The sequence below is a fragment of the Trachypithecus francoisi genome, unplaced genomic scaffold, assembly GCF_009764315.1.
Source record: "Trachypithecus francoisi isolate TF-2019V2 unplaced genomic scaffold, Tfra_2.0 Lachesis_group17, whole genome shotgun sequence".
NCBI lineage: Eukaryota > Metazoa > Chordata > Mammalia > Primates > Cercopithecidae > Trachypithecus > Trachypithecus francoisi.
Genome location: NW_022681462.1, coordinates 41,302,384 through 41,330,107, shown reverse-complemented (window position 1 = coordinate 41,330,107; position 27,724 = coordinate 41,302,384). Strand labels below are relative to the sequence as shown.

The 27,724-nt window shown below is 44.6% G+C and overlaps 1 protein-coding gene across 1 annotated transcript in view; it reads left to right on the top strand.

The window, feature by feature from the left end:
- The first annotated feature begins 3,838 nt into the window (after window positions 1–3,838).
- Window positions 3,839–27,724, top strand: part of TTL (tubulin tyrosine ligase) — a 46,493-nt gene continuing 22,607 nt past the window's right edge. The window contains exons 1-5 of the mRNA XM_033175448.1: window positions 3,839–4,577; window positions 8,039–8,117; window positions 15,940–16,172; window positions 24,241–24,376; window positions 25,963–26,232. Of these exons, the coding sequence (XP_033031339.1) occupies window positions 4,421–4,577; window positions 8,039–8,117; window positions 15,940–16,172; window positions 24,241–24,376; window positions 25,963–26,232 (875 nt within the window). The 5' untranslated portion in view covers window positions 3,839–4,420. The remainder of the gene's footprint in view (window positions 4,578–8,038; window positions 8,118–15,939; window positions 16,173–24,240; window positions 24,377–25,962; window positions 26,233–27,724) is intronic.

The window sequence follows — 27,724 nt, the reverse complement described above, 5'->3', positions numbered from 1 at the left end:
TGTCGCCCGGACTGGAGTGCAGTGGCCGGATCTCAGCTCACTGCAGCTCCGCCTCCCGGGTTTACGCCATTCTCCTGCCTCAGCCTCCTGGTAGCTGGGACTACAGGCGCCCGCCACCTCGCCCGGCTAGTTTTTGTATTTTTAGTAGAGATGGGGTTTCACTGTGTTAGCCAAGATGGTCTCGATCTCCTGACCTCGTGATCCGCCCGTCTCGGCCTCCCAAAGTGCTGGGATTACAGGCTTGAGCCACCGCGCCCGGCCAATTTTTTCGTGGATTGTTTTGAACTGTTCCAAAAGTTTGTTGAGTTTGTTTATTAACTCTATTAATTCTAACATTTTGTGTGTATGTATGTGTGGGTAGCCCTTAGGGGTTTTTTTTTTTTTTTGGTAGAATTTTCTACATATATATTATCTGTGAATAGAATCAGTCTCTTTAATAGGTGTGAAATTATTCAGGTTTTGTATTTCTGTGTCATTTTTGGTAAACTGGAGTTTTCAAGGAAGTAGTCTATTTTGTCCACATGTCAAATTCATTTGCAAAAATTGTTTATAGGATCTTATTTTTTGTTGTTGTTGTTGTTTGTTTTTTTTTTTTTGAGGCGGAGTTTCACTCTTGTTGCACAGGTTGGAGTGCAGGCACGCGATCTTGGCTCACCACAACCTCCGCCTCCTGGGTTCAAGCGATTCTCCTGCCTCAGCCTCCCGAGTAGCTGGGATTACAGGCATGTGCCACCATGCCCGGCTAATTTTTTGTATTTTTAGTAGAGACGGGGTTTCTCCATGTTGGTCAAGCTGATCTCAAACTCCTGACCTCAGGTGATCTGCCCGCCTTGGCCTCCCAAAGTGCTGGGATTACAGGCATGAGCCACCATGCCTGGCCGGATCTTACTGTTTTTAATATCTTCAAGATCTCCAGTGATGTTTCTTTTTTCATTGAAAAATTTGTTTAAAAATATTGTTAAATCTTCTTGCATCTGACCTTTTTCACTTTAACTTTGATTGTTCTTCCTTTCATTTGTTGGTCTTGAATGCTTAACAATTTAAAAATTTTTTTTAATATACCTCCTTTGCCTTTGTTGATTCCTTTATTGTACGTTTATTTTCTACTTCCTTGATTTCTTCCCTTATGATTTATTTTATTCTACTTACTTTGGGTTTTACTTATTATTCTTTTTCTAGTTTCATGAGATGGAAGCTTAGGTAATTGATTTTCAGTCTTTTTTAAAAAACTTATGTGTTTTAGATTGTAAATTTGTATTAAAAACAGCTTTAGCTGTATCCTACCAGTTTTGATATGCCATATCTTTATTGTCATTCAGTTAGAAAATACTTTCTTGACTGGGCTTATGCCTGTAATCACAGCACTTTGGGAGGCCGAGACGGGTGGATCACGAGGTCTGGAGATCGAGACCACAGTGAAACCCCGTCTCTACTAAAAACACAAAAAAATTAGCCAGGCATGGTGGCAGGTGCCTGTAGTCCCAGCTACTCAGGAGGCTGAGGCAGGAGGATAGTGTGAACCTGGGAGGCAGAGCTTGCAGTGAGCCGAGATCGTGCCACTGCACTCCAGCCTGGGTGACAGAGTGAGACTCCGTCTCAAAAAAAAGAAAAGAAAAGAAAATACTTTCTCATATTGTTGTGATTTCTTCACTGACTCATGGGTTATTTCGCAGTGTACAATATCACTTAATCTCCATGCAACTTAATTCCACTATTGTCAGAAAAGTGTTTAGAATTATTTCAATCTTTTGAAATTGCTGGAGTTTACTTTATAACCCAGGATACAGCCAGTTTTGGCAAATTCCTTACATTCTTTGTTCCAATATTGCTGCTGACTGTAAGTCCTGTCTCCAGAAGAAGAAGGCACAACCAAATTCTGAGGTCTAAGCTAGGAATTGATACATATCACCTGCTCCCATTCTACTGGCAAGAATATATTCACATATCCACATGGCTTAATGCTAGCAGCTTAATGCTTAATACTAGGGGCTTAATGCTAGGGTGGAGGGAAAGCTGAATTTTCAGAACAAATTATCCCCCTAGAAGACAGCAAGATAGTGGCAAGCTATCCCACACAGATAGTGTTCCATCAGATTGGTCTGATTTGGATGACTTTCCTACGTTTTACCAGTCGCTGTGGCAAAAGTGGTAGAGAGTAATCCTGTTGGACCAAGCCCAGATATTCATTTCCTTTATCAATAACAGACACTGTTAATCCCACAAAAAGGCACAAAAAACGGGTTCCAAGGGGGTCAGGTGCTGCGGCTCATGCCTGTAATCCCAGCACTTTGGGAGACCAAGGCAGCCAGATCACTTGAGGTCAGGAGTTTGAGATCAGCCTGGCCAATATGGTGAAACCCTGTCTCTACTAAAAATACAAAAATATAAAAAGTATGGTGGCCTGTGCCAGCTACTTAGGAGGGTGAGGCAGGAGAATCGCTTGAAACCCGGAGGTGGAAGTTGCAGTGAGCCGAGATCGCGCCATTGCACTCCGGCCTGGACGACACTGCAAGACTCCCTATCATTAAAAAAAAAAAAAAAAAAAAAAAAAAGATTCCAAGGAGGGAAGATGAGTTATCTTACAAAGAAAAGGGAATAGCTGGGTGTAGTGGCTCGCGCCTGTAATCCCAACAGTTTGGGAAGCTGAGGTGGGAGGATGGCTTGAGTTTAGGAGTTCGAGACCAGCCTGGGCAACATGGTGAGACTCTGTCTCAAAAAAAGTGGGGTGGGGAATAAGTAGTACCCTAGAGAACCTACAGCCAAAACAAACAAAAATGGTGCTCACTACAAAGAGTGGGAAAAAGGTAGCTTCTGAATTTGGAAATTCAAAGGTCACTGGTGTTCCTAATGAGAACCACGGTTGTGGAGTGGCAGAGAGAAGCCACCTGTGGCGCAGAAGTCGTCAGTGGGTGGGAGGAACGGATGTAGCATGGTGGGAGTGAACGTCACTTTCAAGGTGATCAGCTGTGACTAGCGGCAAATACAGCGTCCTGGCTCGAGTTCCCCCAAAAGGTGGCCCCTAGAACAAGAATTTGAGCGCAAGTACTGTAGTTTTTTGGGAGGTGATGGGGTAGTGAGTCAGGGAAAGGAAGCAAGCCAACAGAAGATGCCTTGATGAGCAAGTTACAGCTGTGGACAACTGAAGCTCGACCCTACAGAGGACCACCAAAACACGCCTAGGGTACATGCCTCCCCGCAAGGCATTCTCGACCAACTCTATCCCTCTGGAGGAAATGCAAGGACCCAGAACCTCTGAGTCTGCCCCATTTCTGCTCTGAGCAAGCTCTCCACAGCCAGCGAATGCCTACAGGTGGAGCCGGTGCGCAAGACCAGCGAGTGAGTGCCTGGCGGCCCTGTGGACTTTGGGCAACTATGAGAGGGAGAAGGTCGCTTTTACAATATGCTCGGGTAGATAACGTGAGCATCGGGGAACAACAAGGGGAGAGCTTTCCCTAAAGGAGAGTAAAAGATGCAAGGCGCAGGGCTGATGCGGGTAATTTATGAGGGAGTGTAGGAAGCTTGTGGGAACTCTGATGATCATTGTCCTCTCTTTGTCCCTCAAATGCAGCAACATGTTCTTCAGAGTGGGCTATCAGAACCGAAGGGACTTTTAAGAGTCACTTTCCGCCGCTCATAAGGGGAAATCGAGGTCCGGAGAAGGGAAAGCAAGTGGCTGAATGCCGGTAAAAGGCAGAAAGAGAGCGGAGCCCAGGGCTCCAGGGGGCCGGTTCGGGACCTGCTTCCACCAGCGGAGTCCAAGGTCATCCCCTTGGCCGTGCGCCACCCCGATCTCAGCCGAAGGAAGGAGCACTCGACCCAAACAAAACCGACGCTCCGAGTCTCCGTAGTCGTTAAGCAAAGAGGAAGGGGAAGCGCTTCTTCACTAGGCCACAGGACTGGGCCTTAGAACTTTTGGGTTTTATCCATAAAAGGTCCTTTGGCAATAGGAAAAAAACCCAGACAGAAACCTGCAAACTGGATCTTCCGCCGGCCCCGCCCTCCGGCTGCGACCCTGAGCTTGGGAGGAAAAGCCCCAGGCCCGGACTCCGGGTCCACTGCCCAGTCCGCGCGCTGCAGTAAAGCCGCGCCCACCGCCGCGGGTCTCCAACCCTGCGCCGCCGCAACCGCCCCGAGGAGGGTAGGAAGAAGGCGCGCCGCGGCCCACCGGCCCCCCCAGAGCGCGGCGGGGCCGGGCCGCGCGGAATCACGGGCCAGAGGCGGGGCCGCGCCGGGGTGGGCGGGCGTACTAGCGGCGCTTTCCACTCCGGCAGACGCGCGGGCGCCCGGGCGCGGCGCCGCCGGCACCGGAGAGGCACGGCAGCCGCGGCGGGCGCCCGGGCGGGATCGGCGCTGAGCCGCCTTCTCGGCCAGCTGGTCCCTGCGGCGGCTGCCCGGCGGCCCGGGCGCGCGGCCCTTCGCCATGTACACCTTCGTGGTGCGCGATGAGAACAGCAGCGTCTACGCCGAAGTCTCCCGGCTGCTTCTCGCCACCGGTCACTGGAAGAGGCTGCGGCGAGACAACCCCAGGTTCAACCTGATGTTGGGAGAGAGGAACCGGCTGCCCTTCGGGAGACTGGGTGAGCCCTTCCCCAATTCCTGCCTGCCCTCCCCGGAGCGGCCCTGCGCGCCTCCCGCGGCCCATTAGAACCAGCGCTTTTGTTTTTAGAGGTCATAAATCTTCCCCTTGATCGCTTCTTGGGCATATCAAAAATGGGATTCAGAAAGCTCGAAACCTGTCGTTTTTAATGCTTTCTTGTCTCTCAACTCGGATTTAGAGTCGGAGTCGCGGTGCGGCCACTCGGGGCCGCAGCTGCCTCCTGACAATGAACGGTGCCTGCAGCCCGGGAGACGTCGGCCGCCGGGGCTGGGACCTGACGCGGGAGTATAGCTGCTCCCCCGGGCCGACGCCTCCAAATCGGGCCGGTCTGCCGCGCCGAGAGCGGCGCGGGGCGCGGCTCCGCAGAGCCGGCGGCCGGCGTAGGCTGGAGTCATCTTGCAGCTCTTCCTCACTGAGAATTTCTCCCTGCTTGGCGTGGGCGCGGGAGGGGGAGCTGTAGGTGTTGAAACCCCTGAGGCTTCTGCCACCCGAAGGGGCGGAGGAACGGTCAGAAGATTTGGAAAAGACCCCTGGATTCCAAAATCAGGAGTTGCAGATTTGACCTTAGCCCAGGGAAGCTTGTAGGGGTGTCTGATTATAAACCTTTCCTTAGTTTCACCAAATAACATGTTTTCGCAGTTCTGCATTGGATTAAGGTCTCACATGAGTCTGTGTTTCGCCCTCCCTCTCTTCCCTGTTCTCCCCGAGGGAATTGCCTTCATCCACATGGTTGAAGCTGGCTGGGCACCACCTTACTCACTTGTCCACGGGTAGGAAAACGCAGGAGATAGGAGGGGACTAGCGGCTCCTTTGTAAATGATGTCATCCAGAAGTTGCCCAGATCAGTTCAACTCACATCCCATTGACCTGAGCATAGTCTCATGGCCTCCCTCTCTGCACAGTCATCTGGGAATTGCAGCTTCTCTCTGGGGAGCCATGTTCCTTGCCAGAATTCACCAGAGGTGGGGGCCAATTGTATTCCAAAGACAAGGGGAAAATTGTTACAGAGGAAGAGTCACCTCTACCTTGGAGGACAACCCAGAGAGAGCAGTGTTCTATGTCCAGGAGAGGAAACAGTTTTTGGAAATAGGTGTGGTCAGAATTCGAATGGGTAAAAACTGAATATAGGCCATTTGGAATTGACTGGTCATTGGTGAGCTTCCATAGACAGAGCCTTTGGGGGGCGAGGGGGGCTGTGTGAAACTGAAATCGTTGGAGGAATGAAGAGCTGCAGTGTAAAGTTGCTCACTTTTTTTGATAGTACCTGGGACAACTTTTCATTGGCATACAAGTTTGTGATGTAGAATGGTGACTCCATGGAAGGACCCATTTGAACACCCAGGAATCTCAGAATATGGAGACTGTGCCTGGAGACTCCCTTTTGTTAACCGGTGTCAGAAGACCCTAGCGAAGAGAATACATGATCTGAAAGGAGACGAAGAATTGCTTATAGTTGAGAACAATTATTTCTTCCTTGCATTGTCCACTTCCCTTTCCAGACTTCCTGACTTCCCTCTATATTCTTGGCAGTGCCTGGCTGTGAAAGCTTAGGTGGAATCCCAACATTAAAAACAACAAACATGGCTCCGCCCAGGCAGAGGTAGGAGTTACTGGCATTACCCTGGTGCTTAAGCCTGGGAATGAGAAGCAGAAGCCTACAGAATTTGAATCCTGAACAGATACCACAAATTCAGGAGATGATCAGTAAACGTTTGAGCTGTGTGTTTGTGTGTGTGTGTGTTTTTGTTTTTTGTTTTTTGTTTTTGCGACAGTCTTACCCTGTGGCCCAGGCTGGAGTGCAGTGGCACGATCTCAGCTCACTGCAACCTCCCCGTCCTGGGCTCAAGCGATTTTCCTGCCTCAGCCTCCCGAGTAGCTGGGATTACAGGCGCACACCACCATGCCCAGCTAATTTTTTGTATTTTTGGTACAGACAGGGTTTCGCCATGTTGGTGAGGCTGGTCTCGAACTCCTGACCTCAGGTGATCCACCCACTCCGTCCTCCCAAAGTGCTGGGATTACAGGCGTGAGCCACTGCACCCGTCCAACATTTGGTTTTTATGGGAAAGAAAACAGCATCCTACAATGAAATTGGTTATATGCCATCACTGTTAAGCGATATTTACCTTTGTTTAAAGTGTACTGCATGAAAGCCAATGATAAGATTTATAGAGCCAGGTAAAGGCTCTGGAAGGCAGGTGCCCTGTGGATAAGAAGGTAGGCAGTTCAGGTGGGAATCAGGTCTGTCTGCTCAGGGAAACCAGTGAGAGCCAGCTAATGCCTGCCTGGAACTTTTGATTTGACTGTATGCCATTCTCAGATAAATTATTCTTACTTCTGGCATTTTCAACTGAAAAGTCCTTCGTTTGGTCTTACTTTGATTTTATTACTGGAAATATGATGCGTTTTATTAAGACTTGAAACAAAACATTTTTTATTTTTTTGTTTTTTTTTTTTTTTTGGAGATGAAGTCTCACTCTGTCGCCCAGGCTGGAGTGCAGTGGTGGAATCTCAGCTCACTGCAACCTCTGCCTCCCAGGTTCAAGTGATTCTCATGCCTCAGCCTCCCAAGTAGCTGGAATTACAGGTGTGCTCCACCACGTCCAGCTAGTTTTTGTGGTTTTAGTAGAGACGGGGTTTTGCCATGTTGGCCAAGCTAATCTTGAACTCCTGATCTCAGGTGATTCACCCGCCTCAGCCTCCCAGAGTGCCAGGATTAACAGGCATGTGCCTCAGTGCCCGGCTGAAAACACTTTTTATTTTTAATAAAAATTTGTTTTTCTTTATATCCTTTCTGCTCTAATTTTATAAAAAAGGCCACAGGTAATAAGAGCTGTTGAAAATTAGTTTCCGTGTGGAATGAGGCACAGAAGAAAGCTCTCAGGGTTTCTGATCTTATACACATGGCCTTTCCACTACCTACCTTCATCTCCTAGAAGCTTGCAGAGATACACTTGCTTGAAACCAGCATCATTCTGGTTCTCCTTCCTTCCTTGGTGTAGAAAGCCAGGTTATGGATGTGGAAAGCATGACTGTTAAAGTAGCCTTAGTGTACAGAGTGACAAGTCTGTATGTGTTAAGCCTGGAGGGGAATGCAGTGTGCAGTCAGGGAGAGGTGAAATGAAAAATACCCTCAATACCCTCTACCCTAACAAGAAAATACAAACAAAGGTAGCAGCAGTCTTGGCAAGCCTACGAGGTTGATATTATAATATCCATTGTGGGGAGACTGAAGATTGCCAGCGGGATACGGAGAGAAAGAGGGTCCCTGGGGACAGAGAAACAAAATTGTTCCATTTTCCATTTTATAACAGCCAATCCTGAGATGAGAGAGAGAAAAGCTGGGCATGACACAGCTGTCCTCTCTCCTGCTTGCTGCTGCTGACAGTGTCATTCCCTACCTGTCCTGTGTCCTTTCTGAGCCTCCTCTTTCCTTCCTAGGTCACGAGCCCGGGCTGGTACAGTTGGTGAATTACTACAGGGGCGCTGACAAACTGTGTCGCAAAGCTTCTTTAGTGAAGTAAGTGTTAAGACCGCTGTTTTCCATTTTTTACCTAAATGAAGCACTTAGGCAAAAATGTGGGGTTGTTTAAAGGACAAGCATGCTTTTATTTTAAAAGCCAACAAATATCAGTTCAGAAGCGTCCTCTAAGCTGCTTTGCTTGCATTCCAAAACATGGTGCTTGATAAAGCCTGTCTGGCTCTGAGGCGAGGCTCCTAGAAGCAGAGCCTGACTCAGGGTCTCCTGTGTAAGTCATTTTCCTGGGGTAGGATTCTTAAGAGACACCCATCGGGAAGCAAGGACAGGGCAGGGCACGGGGAGAACCAAGTAAAGAGGTGGTTTTAGCTGAAGTCTTGCCTCTCCTGACTCCAAGGAGCACTGGAGTGAATGGCACCTCAGAGTCATCACATTTTGAGCAAGGACCAGGCCTCTATGCTCCACTGTCAGTCAGCCATCGGCTGTGGGAGGAGATGGAGGGCTTAGCTTTGCAGGCATTTCTGGGCAGGGGCTGGTTCCTGGAAAAGGACATACATAGTCCTTAGCATGCATCTCTCATGGCTGCAGCGGGTCCCTCAGAAAGGATATCTGGGCAGGGTATAAGAACATCCACTGCACTACCCATCTCTGAGCAGCTGGATTATGGCAAAGTATCACCACGGTGTCACAGAGTGGAAGGAGACAGTGTTAGACAACGATTAAGATCTAGAGTCAAAAGTGTAAGTTTTCACCCCAGCTCTTCCTCTCACTAGCTTGGGCAGATCTCCTCATCCCTCTAAGCCTCAGTGCCTCCCTCGTAAGGCTATTATGAGAATTAAATAAGGTGATGCATGTAAAGTTTATATAGCACAGGGGCCTGGTGCATAATGAGATTTGATACTACCTTAATTTTCTTGGCTGTCAAATGGGGAAATAATAATAACTACCTTAGGCTGTTCCGAGGATTAATTGAGCTCATTTAGCTAAGGGCCTTGAATGGTGCCTGTCTTGTTCATAGTGTGTAAGTGAAAGCACTCCTTATTATTGCTGTTAGTATAGTTGTCATTGCTATTGTTATTTCTGTAGGGAAACACTGGGTCAGGCCATGAAAATCAGGGCTGTCGTGGGCCTCCAGTATTCTTTCCATGATGGCTGGTGAACGTGTGTGTAGCCAGGTCCTGGGAGATATGACTCAATGCAAAATGCTCTTTTCCCACTAACATTTTTTTCTGGGCTCTAGATATTTACGAGGTTGGGTGCTTACAGGAACATTTCTGCTTTTTGTTCGCTCATTGGCCTTGGTAGCTTATGGACCCACTCCTCTCTATGATGGATTTATCAGGATTCATCCCACTCCTGAAGGAGTGTGAGGCTTCCTGAAGTCATTTTGTGACATGTTTTATATTTAGAATGCAAATGACTGTTACACTGGAATCAGAAATAGAAATGGGACATGCTTGTTTGTTCAGATTATTCACTTAGAAATTCGTATTAAATATTTATTAAACCTTTTCTGCTATGATTTTTCCCCTAAAGACAAAGTAGGAAGCAGAGGATGCTGTAAAAAAATAATGGTCTCCATATTTGAATATGTCACAGTTACAGTGAAGCAGAGTGAGTCTAGGGCTGGAGTCGTGACCAAGTGTGATAAATACCTGTGACCTTGGAGAGCATCAGAATCTCAGTGTCTCATCTGTAAAATGGGGATGGATGGTGGTGACAGTACCTGCTCGTTGCCCCTCGGAGGCATGCATTGTGATCTGTGATAGCACCTTGTAATGGTGACATGACGTATGCAGACCTATGCATCATGGTCATCAGCTTCCATCTTTGTCTCAGTTGTCCTGTGAGGGGCTTGTAGTAGTTCCGCGATATGATGGTTCCCTTTATCCGTTTGTCTCTCTCCCATGATTTTATATGGCTTGAAAGGGCTCCAGAGAGTTAGAAATAAAGTCTCCTTCATTATATAGGACAAAATGGCAGCTCAGAGAGAACAGCCAGGTTGCCCATGGCTATAGTAGCTCCTGTTAAACCAGGACAGTTTTAATCTGCACAAATGGGACCCCTGGCCATTGTGACTGTGCACCCTCAGGAGGCTTCCCAGAGCCTTGGTGGGGTTCAGTGCGGGACCCTGTGCAGCCCAGTCCTTCCTCCTGTCACTTCAGGGAGTTTCAGAAATTTCATTGAGGCCTCAAGGCCATAGTCTTAAAACCCTGAGGGGCTTTTCCTCTCCTGGTGCAGATCAGAGGCTGTCTTTTCCTCTCCTGAACATTGCTGTTTTATAGATGTAAGTAAATCTCCATTTCTGATTACTTCCCAAATGGGCCCATGAGGAAACGGGACAAAAGCAAAGGACTTCCTGCAGAGCCTGGTCTTGGTTCCGTGCAGGAAATGAGGGCTTCCAAATCAAGGTCATCTTATAGACCAGCACTGTCCAACAGAAATAGGATGCTACCCACATATGTAATTATAAACTGCCTAGTAGCCACATTAAAATAAGCGCAGAGAAACAGCTGCAAGCCAGGCGTGGTGGTTCACGCCTGTAATCTCAGCACTTTGGGAGTCTGAGGCGGGCAGATCACCTGAGGTCAGGAATTCAAGACCAGCCTGGCCAACATGGTAAAACCCCATGTCTACTAAAAATACAAAAATTAGCTGGGTATGGTGGTGGGTACCTGTAATCCCAGCTGCTCGGGAGGCTGAGGCAGGAGAATCGCTTGAACCTGGGAGGTGGAGGTTGCAGTGAGCTGAGATCGTGCCACTGCACTCCAGCGTAGGAGACAGAGTGAGACTCCTTCTCAAAAAAAAAAAAGAAAAGAAAAGCAGCAGCTGCAATTAAATTAATAATTTATTATATTTAAATAAATACAAAATGTTATTTTGACATGTAATTAATATAAAAAGCTATTATGTTCTGTTTTTTCATTTGGAGTCTTCAAAATCTGATGTGAATTTTACATATGTAGCACATCTTAATTCAAACAGTAAATATTCATTGGAAAGCTTTGATCTGAATTTAGATTACATAAAAAATATATGGTTGAAGAAGTAGATTTATGTACTCAGGTTGTACATAAAAGTTTTTCAATAACTTTGAATGCCAGAAGATCTATTTCCTTTAATCTTGCGCACACGTTTTCAAAACCAGTTCATCTTTTCTAGAATTGATTTGACTATGAAGTAAAAGCTTATTTTTGAAATAATGTCCAAGTAAATTCACCAACTCTTGTGTGAGTTCAATATTGTAAATATCAAATTCAAAGATGTATTGAATATATTGAAAAATAACTCTATCAATATCAACAAAGTGTTCTTCAGATTACTTTTTGTTTTTGCAGCCAATTTTCATAATGCTTTTACAATTAACATTTTTTGCATAGAGTGATGTTATAAAAATATGTGAAATCATTATTATCAACTTATATTATGAAGTTGGAACATACATTCTCACACCTGTCTGGCTGGATCGTAAATAAGGTCTTCTTTTCCCTTCCTTGGAGCTTTAAATTTAGCTTGTTTATATGCAGGGTGTAGATAGATGAGAAAATGCAAATGACAGTCATTTTTTATTTTGATTATTGACATGATGAATTACTGAGTGAAAATAATGATTTGACAAACATTCATTTTATTTTCAAGAAAATCTGAATTGGAGTTGAAAAGTAAATCTTTATTTAAAAAAACCCTTCCCCCTCTCCATCAGTGAATACTGGCAGAGAACACAGTATCATTAAATTCATTATCTTCTGCTTCCGTGAACTGGAGAATCATCGAGTATATACAGAACCATTTTAACAACTGTATCCATGACACTTAGAGTCTGCTTCAGAAAACCTAACACAAGGCCGGGCGTGGTGACTCACGCCTGTAATCCCAACACTTTGAGAGGCCAAGGCGGGTGGATCATTTGAGGTCAGGAGTTTGAGACTAGCCTGGCCAACAAGGTGAAACCCCATCTCTCCCAAAAATACAAAAAAAAATTAGCTGGGCATGGTGGTGCGCGCCTGTAGTCCCAGCTACTTGGGAGGCTGAGGCACAAGAATCGCTTGAGCCGGGGAGGCAGAATTTACAGTGAGCTGAGATTGTGCCGCTGCACTCCAGCCTGGGCAACAGAACAAAACCCTGTCTCAGATTAACAAACAGAAAGCAAACCTAACACAAATGTTTTCAATATGTAACACATAATGCCATGAACCAGATGTTTCCAACACGTGTTATACAATAAAATGAAGTAGTAAAGGAAACGATAGTCTACTAAAATCTTAGTAAATCTTCTTTTTTTCTTGAGATGGAGTCTCACTCTGTCACCCAGGCTGTAGTACAGTGGTGCGATCTCAGCTCACTACAACCTCCGCCTCCCAGTTCAAGCGATTCTCCTGCCTCAGCCTCCCTAGTAGCTGGGATTACAGGCACCCACCACCACGCTCGGCTAGTTTTTTGTATTTTTAGTAGAGACGGGGTTTTACTATGTTGACCAGGTTGGTCTTGAACTCCTGACCTCAGGTGATCCACCTGCCTCGGCCTCCCAAAGTGCTGGCATTACAGGAGTGAGCCACTGCACCTAGCCATAAATCCATATTTTATTTTATTTTATTTTTTTTTTGAGACGGAGTCTTGCTCTTTCGCCGGGGCTGGAGTGCAGTGGCCGGATCTCAGCTCACTGCAAGCTCCGCCTCCCGGGTTTTACGCCATTCTCCTGCCTCAGCCTCCGGAGTAGCTGGGACTACAGGCGCCCGCCACCTCGCCCAGCTAGTTTTTTGTATTTTTAGTAGAGACGGGGTTTCACCGTGTTAGCCAGGATGGTCTCGATCTCCTGACCTCGTGATCCGCCCGTCTCGGCCTCCCAAAGTGCTGGGATTACAGGCTTGAGCCACCGCGCCCGGCCATAAATCCATATTTTAATACAACCTAGCTGAAGTCCTATCTGTCATGTTAGAAAGTAATTTTTTGCATGTAGGTAAAATTCTGTGACAGATGTAAAAGATTTTAAAATATCTATACTATGAGGTTTTTTTTTTATGTGTGTGTGTTTTAGACGGAGTCTCTCTCTGTTACCCAGGCTGGAGTGCAGTGGCGCGATCTCGGCTCACTGCGATCTCCACCTCTTGGGTTCAAGCAATTCTCTTGCCTCAGCATCCCGAGTAGCTGGGACTACAGGCACCCGCCACCACACCTGGCTAATTTTTTGTATTTTTAGTAGAGACAGGGTTTCACCGTGTTAACCAGGATGGTCTTGATCTCCTGACTTCGTGATCTGCCCACCTCGGCCTCCCAAAGTGCTGAGATTACAGGCATGAGCCACCATGCCTGCCGAGTTTGATATTTTTTTAAGCTGCAATTTGACAGCATTTTTTCATATATTTGGAAATCCTTTGAGGCAAAACATCCAAAGTATTAATTGGACAGCATCTTTTATGTCACACAGTTCACCTAAAGCTAAAGAAATTACTTAATTTTTTCAAATTTTGAGTCAATCTCTGATTGTTAGAAAGGTTTTGTAGTCTGTGGGCAATTGTGACTCAGCTGAAGATTGTTCGTTTTTTGTAAATTATATTTTTAAGTCTTTTCCTTAAAATAGTTTTTTTAAAACCACATTTGCATCTAAAATGGTTTTGTTTTTGTGTAAGAATCCAAGCCATTTTATAGTTGCCCAAAATTATAAACTCAGACTCTGTTAAACATTTGCTTAAAAATATGTTGGCTATTGTGATTTCAGCCACTAGTTTCATTAATTTTTTTGAGCATTGAGAGGAAAATACTTACCAAATTTATTGTGTATTTGCTAAAAAAGTCTTCTTTACACAACCGTTTTTTCATTTTACTTTGACCATAGCCTATTGCAGTCACCATTTCTTGTGAATCTGTGGCATGTCACCTTTCAGTTTTTTTTTTTTAATCTCTTACTGTCCTTGTCATAGTTCTAGCTTCTGTGTCCCTACCCAGTTCCATGTCAGTAGTATGCCTTTGTTTTAAATTTAAAAATTTGTCCAAATGTTTTTTTAACTAGGAAGAAATTCTGTTTCACCTAAGTTACCAATTGTGGTGTACGTAGCTAGCACTGTAACTCATGCTGTCTGCGTAATAAACATATCATAATGTTTCATCAGTGCACAGAAATAAATCACTTGAACTGAATCAATCTATTGTCCCTGAATAGAATAGCGATGTGTTTGTGTGTGATACTGGAAATGACACATGGCCCTGACGTGCATGCTGCAATGCAACAATAAAGTAAAGTGTTATCTCACCATATCAATAAAGTTGTGCTTAATGGAAAAATATTTTATGATGCATCCATTTTTAAATTAAAGGCAAATTAAACTTTAGGCCTGGCATGGTGGCTCATGCCTGTAATCTCAGCACTTTGGGAGACCGAGGCAGGTGGATTACCTGAGGTCAGGAGTTTGAGACCAGCTTGGCCAACATGGTGAAGCCCTGTCTCTATTAAAAATAAAAATATTAGCTGGGCATAGTGGCAGGCGCCTGTAATCCCAGCTACTCGGGAGGCTGAGGTGGGAGAATTGCTTGAACCCGGGAGGTGGAGGTTGCAGTGTGCCAGGATTGTACCACTGCACTCCAGCCTGGGTGACAGAGTGAGACTCCGTCTCCAATTAAAAAAAAATTAAACTTTAAATTCAGTTCCTCAGTCACATTGACCACATTTCAAATGCTCAGTGGCCATATGTGGCTGACTACTGCCCACTGCATGGGACAATGCAGATACGGAGTTGAACTTTCAGTGAGTTAAAAATATGTTTATTTTGTTCCTTGAAGTTCAAGTAGCTTTTCAGTTCTTTCTCTTTCGCTTTAAAATAAATTTATTTTTAATCTCTATCTAAAATGTCATTATTTCCACCATTCGTTCACAGACTGGGTTTTGTAGGTGAATCTTAACATGGACTTGGCATTAACAGTTCTGTTCTAAACAGAAGAGGGAGCACAGCTCAGGGAAGGCCAGTGCATGTCTGTGGGCAGGTTCTTCCCTGTCTCTGATTCCTGGGGAGTAAGAGCAGGTTTCCAGTTAAGACTTGGGGGTTTTGTAGTAGCTTGAGCTGTTAAAAAAAAAAAAAAAAGAAAGAAAAGAAAGACTTGGGAGTTCGGGGCTTGCATGCTGGCTGGTCCTCACTACCTTTATGATCTTAGGAAATTTGCTTCTCTGTGACCCAGTTCCTAATTTGTGAAATGTGATACCAGTGCTTCTAGCTCCGGGGGTCTGATTGCAGAGTAGATGCAGTGGGAAGCCCCTGTGTGCTAAGGGCCTTGCCTGACTTTATCTTCTGTGGTGTTATGGTATTTGGGGAGCAGGAGGTATATTTCACTGTGACCACTGGTGTCCTGTGTTCTATTAGAAAGATACCTTTTTTATTCTGTCACTGAAGCCAGCCTGAGCTAAAAGCAAGAAAAGAAGGGCTTTAAAAAGTCTTCTAATTGAGATTCTTACATAACCTTTTCTCCTATAGAGAGTTGGGCCAGGATAGTCTTTTTGCTACTTAAATTTTCCTCTCTTCCCCATTTCATTTTTTAGTAAGGGTCTGGCTCAACAACATATTTGTTGAAAAGGTATTGGCTCAGGATTATGTCCAGTTAAGCTTCCTTAGAGATGCATTTTAAAAAGAGCGAAAGTGTTGGACATTAAGCCTTTTGAATTAACTGGGGTATGCCTTTAAAGTTGCATCTAACAGCTGTGTGCTCCCCAGTAATGCATTTGAGCTTTGTCCAGGGAGACTAAGAGCAAACAGAGGTGTTAGAAGACTGAGTCACGCTTTGCCTCCTGGAAGATCTCTAGGGGAAAGCAGTGGCCTTTCTGAAGGGAGTGATAAAGTACACTAAGAAGGGAGGCTGACCCTCTTCTGTCATCTGCCAGGCTAATCAAGACAAGCCCTGAACTGGCTGAGTCCTGCACATGGTTCCCTGAGTCCTATGTGATTTATCCAACCAATCTCAAGACCCCAGTTGCTCCAGCACAGAATGGAATTCAGCCACCAATCAGTAACTCAAGGACAGATGAAAGAGAATTCTTTCTCGCTTCTTATAACAGAAAGAAGGAGGATGGAGAGGGCAACGTTTGGATTGCAAAGTCATCAGCTGGTGCCAAAGGTGAGTTGGCACTGCTGTCCCCTCTATTCCTGGTGAGTTGTTCCTATTGTGATGTGTTTAGATGAACGACCCTATTTTAATCTGAATCGTTGAAGGTACAGACCGTGTCTAGTTACATAGTTATAAATACCTATCTATGTACTGATGCCTTCTAAATGTATATCTCCAGTATGGGTCTTTTCCTTTAAGCTCTGGATCCATTGACACCCTCACTGTCTCTAAAAGGCATTTCAAACCGAATACATGTGGTACAGAACGTTTTATTTCCTTACCAACTTTGCCCATGCCAACCTGCTCCTCCTTCACGCTTTCCACTTAGTATATGATCCCACTATTCACTCAGTCTCTGAAGCTTAAAACCTAGGATTCATCCTTGACTACTCTATTCTTTATAGTCTACTCCTAATGCATTAGCAATTCTTGCTAGCTCTACCTTCAAAATACATTCTGAATAGACTATTTCTTGCCATTTCCACTGCTTCCCCTCTAAATCAAAGCCCCTGTTCTCTTTAGTGTGTGTAACTGCAGAGCCTACTCTCAACCAGCTCTCCTTCTGGACAATTATGTTTTCAAAACATAAATCTAATCATGTTATTTCCTGCTTGAAACTTACCAGCTGGCTTCCTAATGCAATTAGAATGAACTCCAGATTCCTAATGGTAGCCTGCAGCATTTGACATTTGCCCATATCTCTGATCTCATCTCCTTCTATCCTCAGCTTTGCTCTCTGGACTGTAGACACAAAGACTGCCTAGTATCTCTCAAATATTCCAAATTTGTCTCTGTTCCTAGAATGTACTTACATAGTTTGTTTTGTTTCTCTCACCTCAGATGCTGGCTCATCAGGAAAGGCTTTTCTTTTTTTTTTTTTTTTTTTTGAGACGGAGTCTCGCTCTGTCGCCCAGGCTGGAGTGCAGTGGCCGGATCTCAGCTCACCGCAAGCTCCGCCTCCCGGGTTTATGCCATTCTCCTGCCTCAGTCTCCCAAGTAGCTGGGACTACAGGCGCCCGCCACCGCGCCCGGCTAGTTTTTTATATTTTTTAGTAGAGACGGGGTTTCACCATGTTAGCCAGGATGGTCTCGATCTCCTGACCTCGTGATCCACCCGTCTCGGCCTCCCAAAGTGCTGGGATTACAGGCTTGAGCCACCGCGCCCGGCCCAGGGAAGGCTTTTCTAATCTGAAATAGCCTCTGTGTCCATTGCTTTCTTTCCCTTTCTCTTGCCTCATTTACTTCCTGGCATTAACCTCTTCCTGGCACTATACTACTTCTCTGTCCATCTCTCCCATTGTTCTGTAGGCTTCACACAAACACAGACATTCTGTCTTACTCATCTTTGTACCTTTCTCATAGGCACTCAACAAATATGTGTTGAATGAATGCGTGTAAGGGGTGAGGTTTATAATATTAAATCAGGCTGAAAATAGAGGCAGTGCCCAATGTAATGAACACATAAACAATCTCTGTCTATGCCTGCCCTCATATGCTCTTTATAAAACCGTTCTGGCCGGGCACGGTGCCTCACTGCCTGTAATCCCAGCACTTGGGGAGGCTGAGGCGGGCGGATCACGAGGTCAGGAGATTAAGACCATCTTGGCTAACATGGTGAAACCCTGTCTCTACTAAAATTACAAAAAATTAGTCAGGTGTGGTGGCAGGCGCCTGTAGTCCCAGCTACTTGGGAGGCTGAGGCAAGAGAATGGCGTGAACCCAGGAGGCGGAGCTTGCAGTGAGTCGAGATCGTGCCTCCAGCCTGGGTGACAAAGTGAGACTCTGTTTCATTCCATTTTGAACTTATTTCTTGTATTGCCTTGGAAGACATCTGGCCATTGGTACTCATTTCTATTCTGGGTAGAAGGGACCTCACCTTCTTTTCCACCACTCATGAGACAGGAAGGCCTCACCTGGTATCCTGAAAGGGGGAGAGTTGGACTCTTGCCACAAGCCAGGTACCTCACCTACTTCTGTCTCCCCTCTTGGGACCTTTTCTCAAGTACTGCCGCCCAGCGTGGTTCCAATGGTAAATGACGGAATTGGAAGAGGAAATAGACATTCATGGTACTCCAGAATCCTCCTGTGGGTTTGGGATTGGATTCAGTATGGCCACTGTGAGGACACCTGGGTGATCCCTGGACCCTCACCAAGGCAAGACGCAGAGGGACACCCAGCAGCAGGGGGAAGTCAAGAGAGAATAAAATGCCACACGAAGACTTTTTGCTTTAGGAGTTGAGGAGATAAGTGATATAAATTTATTATGTTTGGGAACTATAAAATGAAACCAATAGGATGAATGAATAACTTTTATTCTTGTTAAGCATTTATTTGGTACCTACTACATGCTTTGTATAGTTGACTCAGCCTTCAAACTCTATCCATTACGAAGCCACTGTTTACTGTGCCCACTGCCTATCTCTAATCTAGCCACCTTCACCTCTCACCTGGAGCATGGGAACACACTACATCTCTAACAGCAAATTATTGTTGAGAAACAACCTCATTGTTCTGCTATTTCTGCTATTACAGAAAACATTAGTAAATGTCTTTGCTCTAGATCACTCTTGTTTTTTTCTAATTTCAATTTTGTATTATGTATGTATGTGTGTGTGTGTGTGTGTATATATATATATATTTTTTGTTGTTGTTGCCCAGGCTGGAGTATGATGGCATGATCTCAGTTCACTACAGCCTTGACTTCCTGGGCTCAAGCGATCCTCCCACCTCAACCTTCCTTTTTTTTTTTTGAGACAGAGTCTCACTCTGTTGTCCAGGCTGGAGTGCAGTGGTGCAATCTCAGCTCACTGCAAGCTCTGCCTCCCGGGTTCACACCATTCTCCTGCCTCAGCCTCCTGAGTACTGGGACTATAGGCATCTGCCACCACGCCCAGCTAATTTTTTGTATTTTTAGTTGAGATGGGGTTTCACCACATTAGCCAGGATGGTCTCGATCTCCTGACCTCGTGATCCACCTGCCTCGGCCTCCCACAGTGCTGGGATTACAGACATGAGCCACCGCGCCCTTCCCGCTCTCACCTCAACCTCTTGAGTAGCTGGGACTACAGCTGTGCACCACCACACCCTGTTAACTTTTTGATTTTTAGTAGAGATGAGGTCTCACTATGTTACCCAGGCTGGTCTTGAACGCCTAAGCTCAAGTGATCTTCCCACCTTGGCCTCCCGAAGTGCTGGGATTACAGGCATGAGCCATCGCGCATCACACCTGGGCGATCACAAGAAACTCTTGTTTCTTGAACATTTCTTTAGAATAATTTTGAAACATGAGATTACTTGGTCAAATGACATGAAGCCTTTATGGCTCTTGCTCTATGTTGTCCTATTGCTTTTTCAAAGGGCTGTAAGCTAACGGGGAGCAGTTCATGATGAACTGTCACTAAAAGTATCACCGTTTTTGTCTTCTTATTTTGTAGGTATAAAACAATACATACAATTCAAATTTATTTTTATAATTTTTGATACTGGTATATCAAAAAATCTGAGCCTGATTCCTAAGGGAGATGAAACAACATGAGTCATGTGTAGGGAACGAGAAGAAGGGAGCTTTTCCAGGTTGATTTGCAGTTTCTTGTTCAAGAAGCTCACCAGATGGTAGAACAAGAGACAGGAACAAGGTAGTTGAAAAGGGCGTTAACGTTTGGGAAAGGTGAATCATTGAATTAATGAACTGAATTGAATTCACTTATACTGAAAGCATGAGACCCAGGTAGAAATCAGCTACAAATCTGAAGCATAGATTAGAAGATTCGAGCAAATTGAAACCACAACGAGCTGTCACTACACTTTTATTAAAATGGTTAAAATAAGAAATGGTGATGACTCACTAAGGAGTGAGTTCAGCAGTGTTACAGGGTATGAGAGCAACACACAAAACTTAACTGCATTTTTATATGCCAACAATGAACATGTGGAAACCAAAGTTAAAAGCACAATACTACTTAAACGGGCACGGTGGCTCACACCTGTAATCCCAGCACTTTGAGAGGCTGAGGCAGGCGGATCACCAGAGGTCAGGAGTTCGAGACCAGTCTGGCCAACTTGGTGAAACCCTGTCTCTATAAAAATACACAAATTAGCCGGGCTTGGTGGCGGTTGCCTGTAATCCCAGTTACTCAAGAGGCTGAGGCAGGAGAATCACTTGAACCCAGGAGGCGGAGGTTGCAGTGAGCTGAGATCATACCATTGCACTCCAGCCTGATCAAGAAAGCAAAAACTCCATCTTAAAAACAAACAAAAAATCCCCACAATACTACTTGTAGTCACCCCAGAGAAAATATGATGCTTAGGTATAAATTTAACCGACAGTTTTAGGCTTTGTATGCTAAAAATAGTAAAATGATTATGAAGGAAGCCAAAGAGGACCTAAAGAAATGGACTGACATACTGTGTTCATGGATTGCAGGATAGTATAGTAAAGATGTTAGTTCACCCCAAACTAGTCTATAGGTTTATGTAATTCTTCTCAAAATCTCAGCAAGCTTTTTGTATAGACATGGAGCTTCTTTTAAAATTTACATGGAGGTTCCAAGTCTTTGCTATTGTGAATAGAGCCGCAATAAACATATGTGTGCATGTGTCTTTATAGCAGCACTCATAGGTGGGAATTGAACAATGAGATCACTTGGCCACAGGAGGGGGAACATCACACACCGGGGCCTGCCATGGGGTGAGGAGAGGGGAGAGGGATAGCATTAGGAGATATACCTAATGTAAATGACGAGTTAATGGGTGCAGCACACCAACATGGCACATATATTCATATGTAACAAACCTGCACGTTGTGCACATGTACCCTAGAACTTAAAAGTATTAAAAAAAAAAAAAAAATTTACATGGAGGCGCCGGACATGGTGACTCATGCTGTAATCCCAGCACTTTGGGAGGCCAAGGTGGGCGGATCATGAGATCAGGAGATCGAGACCATCCTGGCTAACATGGTGAAACCCTGTCTCTACTAAAAATACAAAAAATAAGCTGGGTGTGGTAGCAGGCGCCTGTGGTCCCAGCTACTTGGGAGGCTGAGGCAGGAGAATGGTGTGAACCCAGGAGGCGGAGGTTGCAGTGAGCCGAGATTACACCACTACACTCCAGCCTGGGCAACAGAGCAAGACTCCATCTCAAAAAATAAAAATAAAAAAAAAATAAAATAAAAAATTTACATGGAGGCATCGGACACAGTGGCTCACACCTGTAATCCCAGCACTTTGAGAGGCCGAGGCGGGCGGATCACCAGAGGTCAGGAGTTCAAGACCAGCCTGGCCAACATGGTGGAGCTGTGTCTCTACTAAAAATACAAAAATTAGCCAGGCATGGTGGCGGGCGCCTGTAATCCCAGCTATTCAGGAGGCTGAGGCAGAAGAATTGCTTGGGCCCAGCCTGGGCAACAAGAGCAAGACTCCATCTCAATAAATAAATAAATAATAAAAATTCATATGGAAAGGCACAAGCCCTGGAATAGCTTAAACATCTTGAAGAATAAAGTATAAGTAAACATGCTAACTCATATTAAGACGTATTTTAGAGCTACAGTACTCAATACACTATAGCATTCATGGAAAAATAGAAACATAAATCAGTGGGGCCAGGCGTGGTGGCTCACGGCTGCAATCCCAGCATTTTGGGAGGCCAAGGCAGGTGGATCACTTGAGGTCAGGAGTTTGAGACAAGGCTGGCCAACATGGTGAAACCCCATCTCTACTAAAAATACAAAAAATTAGCCAGGTGTGGTGGCGCAGGCCTGTGCTCTCAGCTACTTGGGAGGCTGAGGCATGAGAATTGCTTGAACCCAGGGGGCAGAGGTTGTAGTGACCCGAGATCACACCTCTATGCAACAGAGCAACACTCTGTCTCAAAAACAGAAGAAACATAAATCAGTGGAAGAGAATAGATAACTCAGAAATAGACCAAAGCATATATGCCCATCTTTTATTTGAAAAAGGTGCAAAAGCTATTCAATAGAGGAAGGATACATTTTTCAACAAATTGTACTAGGTAAGATGGTTATCAAAAGGCAGAAAAATGAACATCAACATAAGCCTCACACCTCATACAAAAACTAACTCAAAATCGATCATGGACTTAATAATTTTTCAGAAAAAAGGAGATAGGGCTTGGCAAAGAGTTCTTGAGCTTGACTCCAAAAGTATAATCCATAAAAGTAAAAATTGATACATTGAACCTCATCAAAATAAAACTTCCGCTCTGTGAAACACCTCATTAGAGGATAAAAAGATGAGCTACAAACTGGATGAAGGGATTTTTAAGTCATGCATATGACAAGGGACTCAGATCTAGAATATATAAACAACTTTCAAAACTTAACAGTAGGCCGGGTGCGGTGCCTCAAGCCTGTAATCCCAGCACTTTGGGAGGCTGAGGCGGGCGGATCACGAGGTCAGGAGATCGAGACCATCCTGGCTAACCTGGTGAAACTCCGTCTCTACTAAAAAAATACAAAAAACTAGCCGGGCGAGGTGGCAGGCGCCTGTAGTCCCAGCTGCTCGGGAGGCTGAGGCAGGAGAATAGCGTGAACCCGGGAGGCGGAGCTTACAGTGAGCTGAGATCCAGCCACTGCACTCCAGCCTGGGCGACAGAGCGAGACTCCGTCTCAAAAAATAAAAAAAAAAACTTAACAGTAAACAAAAACAGACACACAATCCAGTTAGAAAAAGAGCAAACAGTAAGACCCCATCTCTACAAAAAAATACAAAAAATAGCCAATGTGGTGGCGCACACCTGCATACCTGGTATTCCTGAGAATTGAAAATATATGTTCACAGCAATTTGTATGCAGATCTTATAGCAACATTATTTGTAAGAGGCAGACAAGAATGGAAACAATGCAAACGTCCATCAATTGATGACTGAATGAACAAAAATGACTCCTCAGCCAAAGAAAGAAGTGAACATGCTACTAATCCACACTACAGTGGGGATGAACCTTGAAAACTTTGTGCTAAGTGAAATTAGACACGAAAGGCCACATACTGTGTGATTCCGTTTATATGAAATGTCCAGATGAGACATCCATAGATACAGAAAGTAGATTAGTGGTTGTCAGAAGCTGGGGTGAGGAGGGAGTAGTGAGTGACTGCTAATAGGTACAGAGTTTTTATTTTGGGAAGTGGTGAAACCGTTCTAAAATTAAACCGTAGTAGGCCGGGCATGGTGGCTCACACCTGTAATCCCAGCACTTTGGGAGACCAAGGCAGGCAGATCACGAGGTCAGAAGACTGAGACCATCCTGGCCAACATGGTGAAACCCTGTCTGTACTAAAAATACAAAAATTAGCCAGGCCTGGTGGTACACGCCTGTAATCCCAGCTACTCGGGAGGCTGAGGCAGGAGAATTGCTTGAACCCGGGAGGCGGAGGTTACAGTGAGCTGAGATTGTGCCACTGCACTCCAGCCTGGGCGACAGAGTGAGACTCCATCTCAAAACAAACAGTAACAACAAAAAAACTGTAGTAATGGTTTAAAACTCTTGAATATACTAAAAGCCATTGAATTGTACACTTTCAAAGGATAAAAATTTTTTGGTATGTGAATTATACTTCAAGCTACTAAAAAAGATATATCAATTATTTAATGTTAATGGACAATTCCAATGTATCCAGTTTTTTTCTATTACAACGCTACAAGGAACCTACTTGAACATTCATCTTTATGCCTTAACCTTCCTGGTAGTTCTATGAGATATAGTGAAGGAAGGGGAGGTATTGTCTTTGTAGTTTTTATTGTGGTAACCAGTGATCAGTAGTAGAATAGTATTTATTTTAAGTGCTTAGACACTTTGAATTTCTGTAAAACTGAGGTTTCATGGTCGTAGGCAGCCAAGATAGTGTTGACGACCCACACGGAGAAAGAGTTGGTAGGATAATCCTGGGTACTCTTGATGGGAGAAGGGAGCATGTGGGAGACTGGAGTAAGGAAGGGAAGGAAAAAGGTGAGCAGGACGTTGAAAGCCTCTTGTGGCGTTTTCGTATTTCTTTTCTGGCTTTATAGAGAGCTCTTGGTTTGAATTGGACTAGTTTCTCTTTTGCTTTTTCCCTGTTAGGTGAAGGCATCCTCATCTCATCAGAGGCTTCAGAGCTTCTCGATTTCATAGACAACCAGGGCCAAGTGCACGTGATCCAGAAATATCTTGAGCACCCTCTACTGCTTGAGCCAGGTCATCGCAAGTTTGACATTCGGTAATGCATTCGTGTCCATAGCTTTTGTTTTTCTTCATCTGAAAAAACTGCCATGGTATACGGTGGGGAGAGGGACATGGAATATGAGGAAGAGTTTGACCATGTTTAATATGTTACCAAAATTGAGCGCAGCTGAGCGGAACTGAGCTTCTGTACCTAATTTTCTATTTTTTTTCTTCTTTTTTCCATCTAGGAAATGTTACTACAATTATGGATTTTCTTTTTAAAAAAGTATTCTTTTCTGGCCAGGCACAGTGGCTCACGCCTGTAATCTCAGCACTTTGGGAGTCCGAGGTGGGCAGATCACCTGAGGTCAGGAGTTCGAGACCAGCCTGGCCAACATGGTGAAACCCCATCTCTAGTAAAAGTACAAAAATTAGTTGGGCATGGTGACAGGCACCTGTAATCCCAGCTACTCGGAAGGCTGAGGAAGGAGAATCACTTGAACCTGGGAGGGGAGGTTGCAGTGAGCTGAGATTGCACCATTGCACTCCAGCCTGGGCAACAGAGCGAGACTCCTGTGTCAAAAAGAAAAAAAATCTTTTCTATGAAAATAACTTGTGGATTCAAAGAAATGAATATAAATGTATGATCTTGCTTATGGAATAAACTGAGAGATGTACATGGAACACGTAATTCAGACACAACAGGTTGTGCAACCTTGCCAAATAATTTCTCCTCACTTCATTATTTGTGTCCCACTCTGTGGATTTTATGACCACACCTCAGGGATTGTACGTTTCTGAGCAAAGGGCTTGGCACGGAGAAAGAGGTTGTGTGGTGCATTCTAAAGCTAAACAGCTCTGCCTCTTCAACTTACCCTCGGCCTTGCTGTCAGCTCCTTGCCAAGGACTCTGTCTCCTTGATGGCTTCATAATGATTTGTTGCTTCTTGAACATCAACCCTATGTCAAATCATCTTCAGGGGGAACACTATTAAGATTACTAGAAGAGGAGACATGACGAATGGAGGTTTCATAGGTGAACTTTAATCCAGCCCATCTAGGGCTGGGTGCAGTGGCTTATGCCTGTCCAGCACTTTGAGAGGCCAAGGCGGGTGGATCACCTGATGTCAGTATTTCGAGACCAGCCTGGCTAACATGATGAAACCCTGTCTCTACAAAAAAACACAAAAATTAGCCGGGCGTAGTGGCATGCACCTGTAATCCCAGCTACTCAGGAGGCTGAGGCAGGAGAATTGCTTGAACCTGAAAGGCGGAGGTTGCAGTGAGCCAAGATTACACCATTGCACTCCAGCCTGGGCAACAAAAGCAAAACTCCATCTCAAAAAAAAAACAAAAAACAAAAACAACCCATCTGAATCTCTTCAAAATGCTTTATTTATCTTTTGATCAAAGTCTCCTTGTTATTTATGGTAAAATGTTTTGTTTGCCTCACTGTAGTGATAACTCACTATCTTAGCTAAATCATTATATGCCTCTTATAGTTTTAGAAACGTCCTCCTTCCCTAGTTGCCTCCCACTCCTCACCTATCCCGTAAAAGAAGTCAAGATGTGGGGACTGATGTATATAATATGCAGAAACTTTGGATGACTTGAGTAAAGCCATGTTTTTGTTGAATTGCAGAAGCTGGGTCCTGGTGGATCATCAGTATAATATCTACCTCTATAGAGAGGGTGTGCTTCGGACTGCTTCAGAACCATATCATGTTGATAATTTCCAAGACAAAACCTGCCATTTGACCAATCACTGCATTCAAAAAGAGTACTCAAAGAACTACGGGAAGTATGAAGAAGGAAATGAAATGTTCTTCAAGGAGTTTAATCAGTACCTAACAAGTGCTTTGAACATTACCCTAGAAAGTAGTATCTTACTACAAATCAAACATATAATAAGGTAACTTAATTGTATCTTTTTTGATTACGTGTTTCTTCTTGAAGGAGCTTTAGGTGTCTATGCCTTTCAACGAATTGTTTCATATAAGTTGTCTAATTTATGGGCAAAAAATTTTTTGTAATGTTCCTTTATTTTCCTTTTAATGTCTGTAGGTTCTATAATGATGTCTCTTCTTTCATTTCTGATCATGAATTTATATATATATATATTTATTTATTTATTTTTTTGGTAGACAGAGTTTTGCTCTTGTTGCCCAGGCTGGAGTGCAATGGTGCGATCTCGGCTCACCGCAACCTCCGCCTCCTGGGTTCAAGCAATTCTCTTGCCTCAGCCTCCCAAGTAGCTGGAATTACAGGCATGTGCCACCATGCTGGGCTAATTTTGTATTTTTAGTAGAAACGGGGTTTCTCCACATTGGTCAGGCTGGTCTCGAACTCTTGACCTCTCAGGTGATCCAGCCCCCCGCTTGGCCTCCCAAAGTGCTGAGATTACAGGCATGAGCCACCATGCCCGGCTAATTTATATTTTCTCTCTATTTTGCTTGGACAGATTGACTACACATTTATCAGTTTTATCAGTCTTTTCAAAAAATTAGCTTTTGGTTTTGTTGGTTTTCTCTGCTTTTCTTTTCAGCTTATTTTATTTATGCACTTTATTATTCTCTTCCTTGTGCTTTTTGGAGGATGTAATTTACTCTTTTTCTAGTTGTGCTTTTTGTTTGTTTGTTTTTTAAGAGATGGTGTCTCATTTTATTGCCCAGGCTGGAGTACAGTGGTGTGATCATAGCTCTCTGCTGCCTCAAATTTTTTGGCTCAAGGGATCTTCCTGTCTCAGCCTCCCAAGTAGCTGGGACTACAGGTGTACACCACTGTGCCTGGCTAATTTTTTTATTTTTTGTAGAACTTGGTCTCACTGTCTTGCCCGGGCTGGTTTCAAGCTCCTGGGCTTAAGCAGCCCTCCCATCTTGGTCTCCCAGAGTGCTGGGATTATAGATGTGAGCCACCATGCCCAGCCTATTCCAGTTTTTTTTTTTTTTTTTTTTTTTTTTTTTAGACGGAGTCTTGCTCAGTAGCCCAGGCTGGAGTGTGGTGGTGCGATCTCGGCTCACTGCAAGCTCCGCCTCCCGAGTTCACGCCATTGTCCTGCCTCAGCCTCCTGAGTAGCTGGGACTACAGGCGCCCGCCACCATGTATTTTTTTAGTAGAGACGGAGTTTCACCGTGTTAGCCAGGATGGTCTTGATCTCCTGACCTCGTGATCCACCCGTCTCAGCCTCCTAAAGTGCTGGGATTACAGGCGTGAGCTACCACGTCCGGCCTCCAGTTTTTAAGGTGAAAAGTTAAATAATTGATTTGAGATATTTATTTTTCTTTTTTTTCTTTCTGTTTTTTTTTTTTTCTTTTTATTGAGACGGAGTTTTGCCTTTGTTGCCCAGGCTGGAGTGCAATGGCCCAATGTCAGCTCACCGCAACCTCTGCCTCCTGGGTTCAAGC